The 15,251-nt window shown below is 40.7% G+C and overlaps 1 protein-coding gene across 1 annotated transcript in view; it reads right to left on the reverse strand.

Moving 5' to 3' along the window:
• The window catches only part of WIF1 (WNT inhibitory factor 1), a 65,677-nt gene extending 52,169 nt beyond the window's left edge, over positions 1-13,508 (reverse strand). Inside the window, exons 1-2 of the mRNA XM_006192361.3 lie at positions 12,679-13,508; positions 12,029-12,168 (exon numbers count right to left, since the gene is read on the reverse strand). Of these exons, the coding sequence (XP_006192423.1) occupies positions 12,029-12,168; positions 12,679-12,826 (288 nt within the window). The 5' untranslated portion in view covers positions 12,827-13,508. The remainder of the gene's footprint in view (positions 1-12,028; positions 12,169-12,678) is intronic.
• Positions 13,509-15,251: the final 1,743 nt, after the last annotated feature.

The raw sequence follows: 15,251 nt of genomic DNA on the forward strand, positions 1-15,251 counted from the left end.
CATGGGCTGCAGGAACTTAATATTGGTGACTTCAGTTGGGCTCAGGGTCTTAATCCATGCTGCATTAGGTACTCAGTGACAAAGTTCAATGCCAAACTGAGGACAGAGGTAGACTTCTCATTTCTGCACAGAACACCAAGCTGCTCTGAGGCTGTAACTCCTGTGGAGGATGTAGCCCAGCGTGGCCCTTTGAATCTTTATGGCTTAGGGAGCATGGAGAGGCTGCACCTGCTCCTGAGAAGCAGCCTTCTCTCAGGGCCCCACTGCAGCAGCAGGAGAGGTCAAGACATTCCCCCTCCGGGATGGCATGGGTAGAGCCCTTCTAAGAACTCACAGCAATAGCTGGTCTTTGCTAGGAAAGAAGCAGGAGTAAATGAACCAGAGGCCCTCCATCAGCAGTGGAGGGGACAAGTCAGTAAGCTTTAGGGTATAAATGCAAAATAGGACTCTCCAAATATGAGACTTGGGATATTCAAGTTACACCAAGAAGGCAGGTTTTGGCTCATTATGAAGAACAACTTTCTATGATTAACACAATCTAAATTACTAAGTAAAATCTGCCTTAATAAGTTCTCCGCCACCAAGCATGTTCAACTAGAGGTTGAAAGATCACGATTCGTGGATGCTTCAAAGGCTGGGATTAATGGGGTGGATGAGCTCTGAGATCTCTTCCAATTCTGCTATTCTGTGACATCTTACAGCCAGGGAAAGCAAAGGAAAAATTGGATGAACATGGAGAGAAAACCCAAAGCTTGACTCCTGCCTGAAATTGAGCAATTGTTTAAAAGGAAGAAACAACTGATCGGTGCATAATGAAATCATTCACATTTTTAGTTATTTAGGATGAGTTCTCAAACATACAAGCTTTAATGTTTTCAGTGGCATCGAATTTGATCGAGTTTGTTTTCTAAATTACTGAATATATTAATGGTCTATTGAAATGAGTTACATAAAGATCACAGTACCCACAAGGGGGTCTCCATTAGACAGAGAACACCCCCACAGCCTTCAAACAACGCTGAGGTGGAAAACTCCACAAAGAAGTAACTTTCACATTGCCATCTGCTGGCTACTGCTATAAGTGACAGCAATATAATACAATCTCAAATCCTAATGAAATTCCAACTGGAAATAGGAATGTTGATTGAACTTACAAATGTTAGGAATCAAATGACTTCACTAGGTACTCAAAAGCCGAACACCAAGGCACTTCTACAAGTCTGCTGGATGTCCATCTGGAGCTGGGCTACTTGAACTTGACTGCAGATGTGAATCTGAATCATGGTGCATCCATGACTAACACTGAAACAGCCCTTGGAAAGGAGGCATCCGAACAAGTCCTACTCTCAGCTTCCACAGTTTCCTAAGAGTAGTTCTAGACGTTTAATTTGGGAGACTTGTTCTGTCACCTAGTGATATAGTGACAATTATTCACTTCCAAAGAAAATAATGGCAAGTGGAAGGCAGAATAGATGAGGCCAAATTATCTCAAGCACATGAAAGCCATGAAGGTAAAAAGAGAAGCTGTTCCAAACGCTTGTATCTCAGTTTTACAGGTCTCAGGGACCCATAAAGGCGAAGAACCAGGGACCCTATGCAGATAATTCACTCCTCTCCCAACAGAGGTAATGCCCCCTTTTCAGTACTTTCATAGCATCTTGTCCATATTGCATTTATAACATGGTTAATAGTGCATTACTGTTATTTTGGTTCATGTCTGTTTCTATACTAGACTGTAATCTTGAGGGCAAGCTTCACATACAATTTACTTTTTCTTTTTTAGCATTCAGCGCATGCTTTGGCATTAGGTACGCCCTCAATAAACATTTATTGAGTTGAGGTCAAAGGAAGAAAGAGAAGGATCCAAAGTCTCTAAAATCAGTATTTCTATTCTATACCTCAAGTGTTGACCCTAGACTCCAGTTTTCAAATATATATCAGACTTTGCCATCTGAATTGTTCAGCAATTTCCAAATGGATCCTAACATCTTTGTGCCTCAAACTGTTCTGCTCTTGCTCCTGTAATTCATTTCTCAGTTAAGACAAAACTATCAGCCCAGCCATCTGAGTCATCCTCTATTCCATTTCCATAAGACCCATAGTCGATAAATCTTGTCAGTTACACTGACAGTGTAATCTCAGTGGTATCCTCCTCTTTCCTTCCTCTCTCCCCCCAGGGCTTACCTTAGTTCACATCCTTGTCATCTCTCATGGTGTCTTAAATAACTTCCTAATTGGCTCCTAGTCCTTGGCCAAGTACCACATCATCGACCCTCCATCTGCCCCCAAAGTTACCCTTCATATAGATACCACGTTACCATCTACTTTTTCAATGGCTCCTCACTTTTTACAAGACAAGTTAACTGTGCAAACAAAAGTCATCATAATCTTCCCAAACTTACCTTTTTAGATCTGTATGCTTCAGGTCTGTTCCATAAATGCTAACCACCCTGAACCAGCGGTCATTCTCCAACTACACCAATGATTCTCAATCCTGTGTACCTCCCAGTGGGTCGTTCAGTAGGTTTAGAATGCCCATCCCGTCCCCACCTGGCTTGGCCACTCTCTGCCTATGGAAATTTTTTTGTGACCCAGTTTAGATGTTACCTCCTCTGTGATGTCTACTCTGGACGAGTAGCAATTGCAAAATTATCTGATCAATGGCAAATATCCTCATGCTTTATGCTCCCTTAGCACTTTTCTTAGGGCATTTGATGGGGGCCACAGCTAGCTCCTATGAAGGCTCTGTGCAAATTAGGTAGAAGTATTCCCTCTGGGCAGAGGCAGCTCTGTGTGAGGCTATAAGACCTGACAAGTGAAAGATGGGCTGAGTTTCATCTTGGTCAGGTTTCCTTATGCAATGAAAAAACCCTGTACGTGTTGGCCCTGAGAACTTACCATAATTATTATGACTGCCTTATTGATGCCACAGTCTTCACCACCAGCTGGTGAATTCCTAGAGGGCAGTTAGATCAATCAAAATTTGTATTCTCAGAACCTAGGACATGTAAGCATTTATGAGTGTTCTTTGGTTACTTTTTGGAATGAGAAGATACTCCAAACGTTATCAAATAAAGACCCCTAAAGTATATAAATGTGTACATAAGTGTTCTTAGCTATGTAGTCCTGGGCAAGTAATTTGACTTCCGTAAGCCCTAATTTCCTCATCTATAAATCGGGGATAGTAATAGCACCTACCTCAGGATTATTCTGAGGCTCTGATGAGATAGTATCTGTAAAGCGCTTAAAAGAGTGCCCAGTCCAGAGGGTGCTTTATGTAAGTACTATTATTATTGACATAGGATAAAGGATTCTGAGATGAATCGTTTTAAATTCAACAAGACAATTCTGGAGGAAGACTCATGCTTTTACTTTAAAAAACAGAGAGATACTGCAGTTTGTATAAAGATATGACCATTAATAGTAAATGACTGCAGATGTTTTACTTAAGAGATAGAATCATAAGATTTCTGAATTTGGGAGGAATTTAAAGGTAATACAACTGCTTTTCTTATAGATAGAAGAATTGAGTCAAGTGACTTGTCATGGGTTCCAGTGTTTCTCCATCTGGCCCTTACCAAATGCCCAGCCTCATCTCCTTATCTCCCCCTCCTTGGCCCCCAAAATTCTCCCTTCCACTTGCCAAGCCTCAGTCTTGGGCACAATTAGCCTTTCCCAGAATGCACTTTGACAGTTCTTTTTGCCTCTGCCTGTGACAGCCCTCCTTCCTCTGCCTTATTCCCGTCTCAGCTGATTAAACCACCTCATGCACAGTCTTATGTCCCCAGTCGATTATTATACCTTCTCTGGGGAAGCCTTCCCCTACTTCCTCAGCCAAAATTAGCTGATTCCTCCTGTGTCACCAGAGCTCGCTCTGTGTTCATATCCCTACTCAGCACTTATCAGAGCAAGGGCTCTGGATCTCACCTGCCTGGGTTTAAGTCCCAGCTCTGTCAGTACCACCTGTGTTTCCTTGGCTCCTCTGTGTCTCAGCTGCTTTATCTATCAACTGGGAATAATAATGTATTCATTCGTTTATTCAACAAATAGTTACTGATTGCCTATTGTGTGCCAGGAGCTGTTTCAGGACCTGGGGTTATATGGCAAACAAGACAAAGTCGTTGCTATCATGGGCTTACCTTTATTGGGAGAGTCAAACAATTAAGATCAAATAAAACCAAGTACTATCATTCTTTTAAGTGCCATAAAAAAAAAAAAAAACAAACCACAGCAGAGAAGGAGACTGAGAGTGATGCAGTGTGTGTGTGTGTTGGGGGGTGGGGATTAGCTATTGTTTTAGAGAGGAGAGTCAGGGAAATTTTCTTAGAGGAGGTGACATTTGATCACACATGGGGGAAACAAGGGAGCAAGCCACACAGAAATCTGGCAGGAGTGCATCTAGGCAGAGGAAACTTCACGTGCAAAGGCCCTGAGGCAGGAAGGATGAGCTTGGGGGTGGGGGACAGAAAGGCTAACAGGGCTAAGGCCAAGTCAGTGAAGCAGAGTGGAGGAAATGAGGTACTCCTTATTCCTAGCACCAAGACTTTCAGATTTTTACCTCTTAAATGTTTCCCCAATCCATGTTCCCTTCTCTTCATCCCGGATGTAGTACTTCATTATCCCTCATTTCCCTCCTCTGGGTCAGCTCCCCTCAAAGCTGTCCTCCGTCCTGCTGACAGGATAAGCTATGCACATAACTCTGACCGTGTCATCCTCTACTTTATACTTTTTCATGGACTGACTCAACACTGCCTGTAGAGTAAGTCTCAGATGCCTTAACACGAAGGACAAAGTCCTCTAGACCTAGCCCCTGCCTACGTCTCTTCTTCCCACCTTGCACGTACACTAGTTCTCCAGCTGATGTATTTCTGGTCTGTATGCTTTGCCTTAAGTTGTTTCCTCGTCCACATCTGTGCTTGGCTAACCTAATAGTCACTCAGTGCTGGAGTCACTTCTCCTGTGTGCTCTCATTCTAATTTGGGAATGCCTTAGTACTCCTACAATACCACTCAACCAGGAATTATTAAGATGAACTGTTTACATATAGGTGCCTCACCAGTTCACTTCTCATTTTCTCAAGGGCAGGGAATTGGTTCTCAGTCATGTTTTGCCCCCAAGGCATGATCTGATTTCTGGCCAAGAGCAGCTAAGCAAGGCCTGGGTTCACGTCCTTTGTCTCACTGCCAGCTAATAACTAACTCCCCAAATCTGTCCCTTTGTCCCAGGCCCACAACACACTGGTGCCCTGTGAGATTTTGCTCACGTGAGTGAGTTTCAAAAGATGCCTGATATTTCTCAAGATTCTTTACTCAGATTCATTCATAAAATCCAAAAAGACAAAATGTACAGCTCAGAGGCACAGACATCCATACACGTACCTGAGGAAAACAGGGAAGAACAGAAACTGTCCTGTGACTTTGGAGTTTTAACTAATAAGCTCTGAAATAAAATCAAATGCTGAAAGAAGCAGGCTTAGTTTGAATTAATCCAGTTCCAATGTCTGACCTCTCATTATTTCGGCTGAAGGATCACCTGCCAAGTGTAATTTCTGTATTATTACTGTACTTTTCTTGATGCTTAGAAAGGTTTTCTTGATGATTAGAAAGGTAGTACAGGAGCTAAGAATAGATGCTAAGTGAATTCTTCTTCAAATTAACATTATTGTCCTTGTTAAAGTATCCTTTTACATTAAGTTCAAAGGTCTAGATTCCATTCGAAAATTATTATTTTTTTTGTCCTATGCACTCACAAAAAGTGATTTTTATAGTTCTATGCCCTAATCACCTAAAAAAAAAATTAATCTGGAGCTGAGATGAATCATTGCAAACTATTCCGAAAGTTTGGTAAGAAGAGTTAAATCATGATTATGGAAAAGCCACTGTCTAATCAACACAGAAACCAAAGATTTACTTAATATATGCCTGGGACAAACCTGCAAAATGTTGCATCCATTCTCTTCACAGCAGAGAAGAGAGAAACCTCCCTGAACCATTTCTACTCCCTTCTCCTCCCCTAGAACCCTTCCCTATTATTTGACCTTGACATCCCCTTCACTGAATTTCCATGACTTTTGAGATGAGACCCAAGATCTGTCATGATCACCTAGAACATGCTTTTCCCTTTAAGACCTCCATGCACTTGAACCTCCTGAGCTCTCCCTCTTGGGAGGCATTCTCCTATCTTGCCGGTCTGATGAGGGCTTCCACATCCAGCAGGAATTAATTCAGACATCACCTGCTCTGTGAGCTCAGTGGAGAGCTCCTGGCTCCCTTTCTCCTCCAGGCAGGGGAAAAGGGTGTCATCCTTTGTGCTTTCAGCCAATCTGAGACTTTCTAACCTCATTTGTAAGAACGTGATGGGTATTTGTTTTCCAGACTATTAGCTCCCTGAGGGCAGGGACCACGTTTACTCCTCTTTGTATGGTTTGTGGCTGTGTCTGTGTTTGTTGACTGACTGAATGTTGGACACAGAAACACTGCATGAGAACCCAACTCCCCATCCACATTCATGGGAATGTGACCAGGGTCATCCCAGGATGGCGAATGGAGCGAGTTGGCTAAAAAACTGCAGCAAAAGAAGCCCTGCTCAGACAATACCTTCCCCAAAGATCCGAAAGAAAGATGAAAGGCATTTTCACTAAACTCTTAATCCCCAAAGTTTTCCCTCACAACACCCATCCTATTCATCAGGGACATTTAAGTTAAATGAGTTTAATCCAAAACCAAATACTTTACTGAACATCTTTCCTTTCCACTTCACAACAATTTAAAAGATTTTTATTTGTGCAAGCATTTGAAAGTCAGGAATAAACACAGAGCCTGGCGGCGAAGGGCTTGTTTACGTGCCTTTACACCACCGTGAAAGGAAGACATCACAGGGTTTACATTTATGCCATGTAAACTGCTCTAGAACCAGATGTGGCTTACAAGGTACCTTGTAACTCATCTCCTCTAAGCTATAAAGCTCCCCCTTTTTTTCTGGCAATAGTTTGAGAAACTTACTGCTGTTTTCTATCAGCAGATACAACAGATGGCTGGCACATGCCTGCTTTGCTAAATGAAATGGGGCCTGTTGCAGAATTACTCTTTGATCCCTCGTGGCATGTCCACAACACCAGAATGCAAAATACCACAGCATAGCAGGATCGAAACATGAAAGGTTTAAAGCTGCGCTTTTGATATGAGTACCTTCTTAAAAAAAAAAAAAAATCATGCCCACAGTATGCAAACATATTCACATTCCCACTTTGAAACCATGGTACAGGGGTCAAAAAACGAGGCGTTTCCTCCATTTGGTGACAAAAACCACCACAAAGGTAGGACGGCAAACCTCAAGAGTGTGAAGGTATATAACTCCTTGGACTGTAACTACCAACACCATTGTAACTCCACTAGGAAAAAATGTGGACAGTACACACTAAGGGATTTAAATAATAATAATGTGTTACCATAATTTCAGAGTTGGAAGGAGGTGTCTAAGGGCATTTGGCAGTTCCTTTGAAGAGGGAGAGGAGTACTTGAATGAAAATTCACTCTCTATTGTTTTTCTTTGATTTTTGTCAAAGGGAGAAAGGAAGGAAAAAAAAAAAAAAAACATTTTAATACAGGTCTCCTCAACTCAACCAGTCCAAATGGGAAATGTCAGACTTCGAACTGCAGCCAATTGACCGGGGTCAGTGTTCCATCATTTCAAACACTACATTGCAAAAACAAGCTAACTGGAGCTGCAGGGGCATTTGAATGACAGAACTGGATTATCCAGTTGATCTTACAGATACATGTCAGTAGAGTCATTTTCCTTTAATTAGCAAAAATGTGAGTCAGTTGTCAGGAAAATGGCCTGTTTCTTGACTTTTCTAATTACCTAATTACCTCCCCCAACAAAAAAGAGAAAAAAAAACACCCTAAAAAATAGTCACCTAGAAAATGTAAAGAAAAAAATAAATGTTAAAAAAAATACAATAAAATAAATTTTGGCCAGTTATTTTCATCCAGAGAATTTCTATTCCATAGACACCAGTTTCCCTCCACCAACCCCTACCAAACATTGCAGAAACAGGCATTTGGTCACAAGAAGATTAGAAAATGCGTAGAGATGGCTCAGCATAAATCCATCACCACTGCTTTTAAAAAAAGCCAACATAAAAAAGAGCTGCCCTATTAACTAGGTACTAGATTCACAGCACCTGAGCATTTTATGCAGGTGCTAGAAATATATTACCATGACTAAGATCAAGTCTAAGTGATCTTTATAAATAAAGATCTATTTATATGATTTCTATAAATACAAATTTTTGGCCTCTCACCAAATTGGTTCATATATGGAAATTAGCAGTTGTGTCCTAGTATTAGAATTCAGATTTGTCTAACAAAACTTCTCGTTAAAGTTTTATTTGAAAGCCTTTAGGTTTAGAAAGGGTTATTTTCCAAATAAAATGTTTAATTAGGGTGTAGTTTAGGAAACCAAAGTGGTTGCTCATGGTTCCTACTTGTCTCAAATTTAAGGAAAAAAATAGAATAAGGAATGCCTCATTGAAAAATATCAACTATTAAAAGTTATATACAGTAACAAAGGGCATTTTCCCTTTAATTACCAAAAATCCTTTAAGCCTAAGCCTCTTTCGTAGAAATTCTCCTCTCATCTAAAAGCCTTGAAAAGGGAAATGTCAGAAAATGAATATTTTAAATAGGAGATAAAGTGGAGACCATTTTCCACGGAAAGCGAGGATTTCAGGCAGAGGAAGAGGTCAGAGAATCTGACTTAAGGCGGGAAAGCTTTCCAGAGCAGATTTTTGAAACTCTCACAAGAAACTGGTAAGTGAGAATCAGATAAACATTAGCAAATTATTTGAGCCCCACAGGTTATAATCAGCCATAAAAACAAATTCTCTTACCATTTTGTTGAGTGACATGTAGTGTAAAAATGACACTGGATAATAAATATAAGTAAACTATTTATAATACAGAATATATAATTTAACTCTAAAGTACAACTTTTTACACATATTTAATGTAAAATAATTTTTAAGATTATCAATACACATTCACTGTGGAGAAACCAGAATGTAATAACATGCAGATGTACTTAATGTTAACACCTTGGAGGATCAGACATTTATCAGATGTGTTTTCCTATGTCTGTCCACATGTTTTATAATAGAACCAAACAGAATATACTGTTGTAGACCATTAACTTAATTTGTCATGAACATCTTTCCATGGCATTGAGTAGATGCCTAAAATATTCTTATTAATGCTACCTGCCACTATCACGGACCTCTAGGTTCTGCCAATTTTTTCACTTTTATAAATAGCACAATGAGGAAAAGGCTTGCACTGAAAATTTTATCCCTATCCATGCCTGTTTCCTTAGGATGAATCTCCGGAAGTACTATTTCCTAGTCAAGGAATCTGCGTCTAGCCTTTTGCCATCAGAGTCAAATTGCCCTGCAGAAAGGCTAATGTGGCCATCAGCCAGTACGTGGAGAGATGCATAATTCTCCACATACTAAAAACGCTTTTGAAAAACTTGACCAATGCAATGTGGGGAAATGAATCTCACTGTGATTTTTATTTGCATTTGTTTGAAGTAGAACATGAAAGTTATTTAAATGACCTCAAGAACACCCTGGGTTACTGGACAAATAATTTATTGGAAGTAAATAACTGTTCTCTACTAGGTCTTCAATCCTAAAGCTATTTTAGCTTTTTCCACGTGTTGCCAAAACACTTAAGTATCAAGTTTAAAATTTCATTAATCAGCAATATGTTTTGTTTGTGTTGAAATCCCTAAGTGTTTGATATTATTTGGATGAAATAACTAGATAATGGAATGAACTTTTCATTTTCCTTTTCATTTTCCATGTAGATGTTTTGATGTGGTTTGGCTTTTAGCCAAAGATGCCTTTCAAAATACTTAATTGGTATTGAAGTAATTATTTTCCCCGTATTCAAAATTTCTATGCATTTCAAAATTATTGTACTGGAATCACATAACTTTATTGACATTAGTCAAATTTAAACAACATTTTAAAACCCCTTGCTATTTGGCATTGGATAGATCCTTTCCCCCTTCTTAGTACCTGCACCCTAAAAAAAAAAAAAAAAAGAAAGAAGCACCAGATTTCACATAGTTACCTGTGGTAACCTAACTGGAGCAGACTGAACAGAGAGAATAAGGTAACTGAGGTGCTAACATTGTCCTGCATAATGAGATAATCCACATGGGTAATCAACACCTAAACAAGAGAGGAAAAAGATGCTAGAAGCTTCATCTCCATGCCAGCTCTACCATCTTCTCTAATCCCCTACAAGAAATATTCCTGAGATTGTTTGATACGCAATCCATTTTGTACACAACAATATGCCAATGTTTGCAAAAGGGAGCTAGCATGGAATCTAAGCCTTTGCTTCACATTCCATCCTTCAGAAGATAAACTCAAGGGAAAAAGAAATAAAACTGATAAATCAATCAGCCAATCAATCAATAAGAGCTATTGACATTTTCTACTTCACCTGCAGTTTCAGAACCATTTCATCTGGGGAGGGGCACAAGTCAAGCTACCTTCTAATGGTTCTTACAAATCCATTTAAGTGTATGTAAGTGTTATTTTTAAAAACACAGAATCAATATTGATCCCAGCTGTTAAGTGGTCAAACAAAATAGATTCAGGTGCAAAAGAAAAGGAGGTAATAAAAGGTCATTCATTGACTTACTACTAATTTCACAATGTTCCAAAATTAGTTGCCCATAAAGTATGTGGGAAGAAGGAGCTGTAGGAAGAAAAGGAATAATTTTCTTATAGAGCAACAAGAGCGTCAGTGAACTTATCTGTAGAATGGGAGTCTCAGAATAGATGACCTTCCTGTTAGGAACTTTGGTGGATCCAAAACATCTATTTTTTTTTTAGTGACAATGGAAGTGTTAAAGGGTCTAGATTTGATCTATTTTAGAAAAGAAAAATGAGAGAACAGACCTGAAGGAGAAAAGGCATCTAAAATGGTCTTGTCCAAACTGTCACAGGTAATTAGAGGGAACCAAAGTGGTGTCTTGCTTCAAAATAGCTACTTTTTATGAAGTGTTTTCTGAATCACGTTCTTTATGAAAATAGCCATTTAAGTAAGTTTAGAATCAAAAAGACCTGAAACTGTAATTTTAATAATTACAATGATTTCATAGTAGACACATTTTACCAACTATTGAGCAAAAGAATTTATTACTTACCATTTGTCACCTCGAATAAATTCTCCACTTGCACAAAAGAAACTAAAATCACATACCATTTATTCTCCCTTTCCCAAATCAGAGGTCATTTATATAACACTGCAACTCTACAAAAAGTAACATAAAAGATAAAAATGTGCTAAGAAATAAAAGGAATGCTTTTTTCATAAAAAGGATAGTTCAGTTTTCTTTTTCCATGTGAAAGTATTTAAAATGGTAACTTAAAAAACCCAGTAGCTTGCAATATTTTACATTATTATATGACATTAAGTCTGTGAACTTGTACCAGAAATAGTGTTCACATCATTCCAGTGAATAGCACTCAACAATATTTTTCAAATGCACAATGCTCAAAGTACTTATAGACTTTAAAATTTGTTGTAAAGTGTAAACAGTATCACAGGTGGTTGGCACATACTATGGGGAAAAAGTCTTTTAAATATTATGTTAAACTGTAATGTCAGTGATCACAGAAAGAAGTGATGTTGGGATTTGAGGTCTCCACATTTCCAGCAGCCTGAAGACACTGAGACTTATCAAAATAGTGATCTTAGGCATTTTGCCTGCCCTTTAAAAATTATTTCTTTTGCCTACCCTTTTTCTTTTGGGAATCTTTAATTTATGTGACATGTTCAAATAAATGGGAGTTAACTCATTATTCGCTTTGAAGATCTGATGAGAAATCACCCTTAAAAATTGTAAAAATGTAGCAGATTACATACTATACAGTATTTTCTACCTGCCATCAGGTGCTTGAGATATTAAAGGGTAATTTTCTTCAACCTTTCTGGTTATCAGTACTTACCGGCCCTGCAGCTTGCCAGGTGAAATTCATCGAATGGATGTTGACAGGAATCGCTGGCATTCTCTGTTGTGCTTTTCTGAAATCATGTGTAAAAGGGGCCATTTTCCCCTCTGAAACAATTAAGATATCTTCTTCAAATCCTGTTTTTTTTTTTTAAAAAAAAAAAATAAGACTGTCAAACCGGAATTAATGTTCTTATTAAAAGAATGCAAATCAGAAATTGCATGCAAAAAGAACACCAAAGAATTAGTAATGGGTCATTTCTTTTCACAAAGCACCTGCCTCGGTACCAATTAATTTTCCTGAGTGTGGTAAGAATGATGCCAAAGACACATGCTTTCAGGGAAAAGGAATGGACACGGAGTTAACTGGTGCTAACAAATGCTGGGTCCACCTAAAAATGTAGGGTTATAGAAACTAGCAAGAGCTTGATCAGAACACTAGATCAGCTTAGGCTTTCTGAGAAGTTTATAAGCTTTTAGACGGAAAATAGCGAATGGGGGGTGGGGAGCAATCTTTCTTGTAAATTAAGTTTTTAAAACTTACTAAATGCATGCTTCTCTCCTTTTTTAATGGAAGAGCGGGAGAGAGAGTGAAGACACAGGTAGGCAAAGAAGCAGAAGCTCCCGTATTGGGCGCGGGTGCCTTACCTATGAGCACTCTCGCCTGGTGAGCATCGATCCACAGGTACAGGCTTTCCTCTGGTGGCTGCCCGACCTCCGCCCGTGGCACCAGCAGGCACGGGAGGATGCTCCAGAGCCGGAGCACGACGGCAGGGAAGGCGCTTTTCCTGGCCATGCCACTCCGGACCTCCTGGCTGGTGGCTCTGCCCGCTGAAACTCCTGCCGCACCTACGCAACCTGCAGCCGTTAAGTTCTCCCCTAGCCGGGGCTATTTCCGCGTAGACGGCTGGGCGTGTAGCCTCCTGGCCCGGGTTCGACTGAGCCTGGGAGAGTGGGAGGTGGAGGAGTGAGGGGAAAAGCGGGCGAGAGCGGAGAAAGAGGATTGGGCGCAGGAGGGAGAGGGGACAGCAGAGACGCAGGACTGGCAAAGCCAGAGATGCCAGCCGGAAGAGCGAGGCCAACAGTCAGAGGGTTAAATACCGCCGGAGAGGAAGAGCGGGAAGGGCAGGCGCAAGTGCGGTGCGAGCGAAGTGACTGAGCCCAGCCGGCCGCCGCTGGGGGGCGCTGGGGGGCTGCGCGGGGGTAGGGCCGCGCGGGACTCCGGGAGGCCGCCTTGACGCCGCGGTGCGCCCTGTGGGAGCGCACGCTAAGGCTGCGCGTGGTGGAGGCGAACGCAGAGAACGGAGCTCAAAGGAACCCCTGGGACGTCACTGGCCTCTGCCTCCGGCCAAGCGAAACACGAATGGAGGGAAATGGGGGGAACTGACATCGCAGGACTTGATTGAACACAGATGATGATGATGATGAAGACGACGACGACCGTGATAACTCCCATTTCTACCCCGGTGCTAAATGAAGGCGCATATTCCTCCACTTCTCCCTTTTCGCCACTGTCATTCCTCCCTCTGCAAACCCTATTCTCTCCTATCCGCGCTATGCTGACACTTGGCTCATTTCCGTCCATTTAAAACCCGAGACTCCAACGCCATGTGGTGCCCTGATTGCTGGCGCTCGGATTGGCTGGGGCGCAGGGCTTTCATTCCGCGCCCGTCTGACCCCATGGAGGATGCTTTTTTCACAGTTGTGGAGGCTCTTCTCCCCGCTCACTGGCTGAGCCTGGAAGAGTTTTCTGGGCTCTGGATGAAAGGTGTACCTGACCTATGCGGGTAGGGCCCCCAGAAGTCGTGGATATCTTCATAGTTAATGGTATTTCAAGAAATTTGGAGGCGTACCGCGCTAGTACTGAAATGACAGACGCTTTAGGGAAAGAGCAAGGCTGTGGCCTTGACTAGGGGAAGAGAAGGCTGGCAGAGGGCTCCAGCCTAACCACACCAACTCGACCCCAGCTGAGAGGATTTAATTTGCCCCCTGCCTAATCCGTTGGATGTGCAATGAAAATGGAAGCAAAACTTTTTTTTTTTTTTAACTTAGAAAGATTCTAGACTCGGAAAAAGGTTATTTACTTCTCTTTGTTCTTTGGCATCCAAATGCTGCGACAAATGCCCCAAGGGTCGAGTATCTGGGGCTGGGCATGTTGTTTCACTCAGTCCCTTGTGTAGCAGTGGACACCGCAGGAGGGGAAAGCAAACCTGAAACAACAGAAGAGAAGCAGAACACGTGCATGCATTCAGTTAAATGTTAGGTCATGAGAAGTTACTAAAAAGGACAGCATATGCATTTACAATTATGAAATATTTTCTGTACAACTGTCGATCTTTATAAAGAATTAGACAAGAAATCTACAAGTGTTGAAATTTGTGTCTTAATTTAAAAAGTACTTTTAAGTGCTTACCTCATCCTCATCACTCTTTTAAGTAGGTGCTATTATCATTCCTATTTTACTGATGGGGAAACAGGGCTCAAAAGGGTCTTGTTAGTTCACTGTGGTTACTCAGTGGTAACTGTGGTTACTTACCAGGTAAGTGGCAGAGTCAGGGTTCAAATCCCAGGCACTCTGATTTCAAAAGTCTATTTACTTAACCACTGTACCTCATATTGACAAGTAAATCATAATTAAGTCTTTTTGCATCCAAAGCTTCACAATCATTCTTCCTTTAAAATAATGTTTAACTCTTTTCAGATATTCCGTTAGTTTTTATTTCAGTGAATATTCATTTATATGATGTATTCATATACATGCGGTAACCCTTAAGGCACTTTACTGTTGTAAATGCCAGTGGTCCTCCAGTTAGATAATAATTCCACAATACAATGGACATTTTCTTTTACTACAGACAATTGTAGTTTTAATTGAAAAAAAAATTTTTTTTCCCTTAGTATTGCTCAAACCCCTATGGCTCTTGATGCAAGGACGCCCTCTACAGGTTGTTCTAATCAAATCCTAATAGAGAAGCATCCTTCATAAAATTCATTTTGTGGTAGAGAAAAAGAGGGACCAAATGCCCTCCCAATTCAGCTTCCTCTGAGTGAGGTTCTTCCGCAAGAACTGATTGGGGTGTTGGTAATACTGGTAATAGATCATGCTGTAAGGAATTTTTTCCTTCCGTAACATTTGGTCTCTGTTCAGTTCTCCCCAGCAGTGGACCCTTAGAAAAATTATATTTTATGACAGAGAAAAATGTTATTTTAAAAATACTGGA

Source organism: Camelus ferus, chromosome 12, assembly GCF_009834535.1.
Source record: "Camelus ferus isolate YT-003-E chromosome 12, BCGSAC_Cfer_1.0, whole genome shotgun sequence".
In the NCBI taxonomy this organism is placed as follows: Eukaryota; Metazoa; Chordata; class Mammalia; order Artiodactyla; family Camelidae; genus Camelus; species Camelus ferus.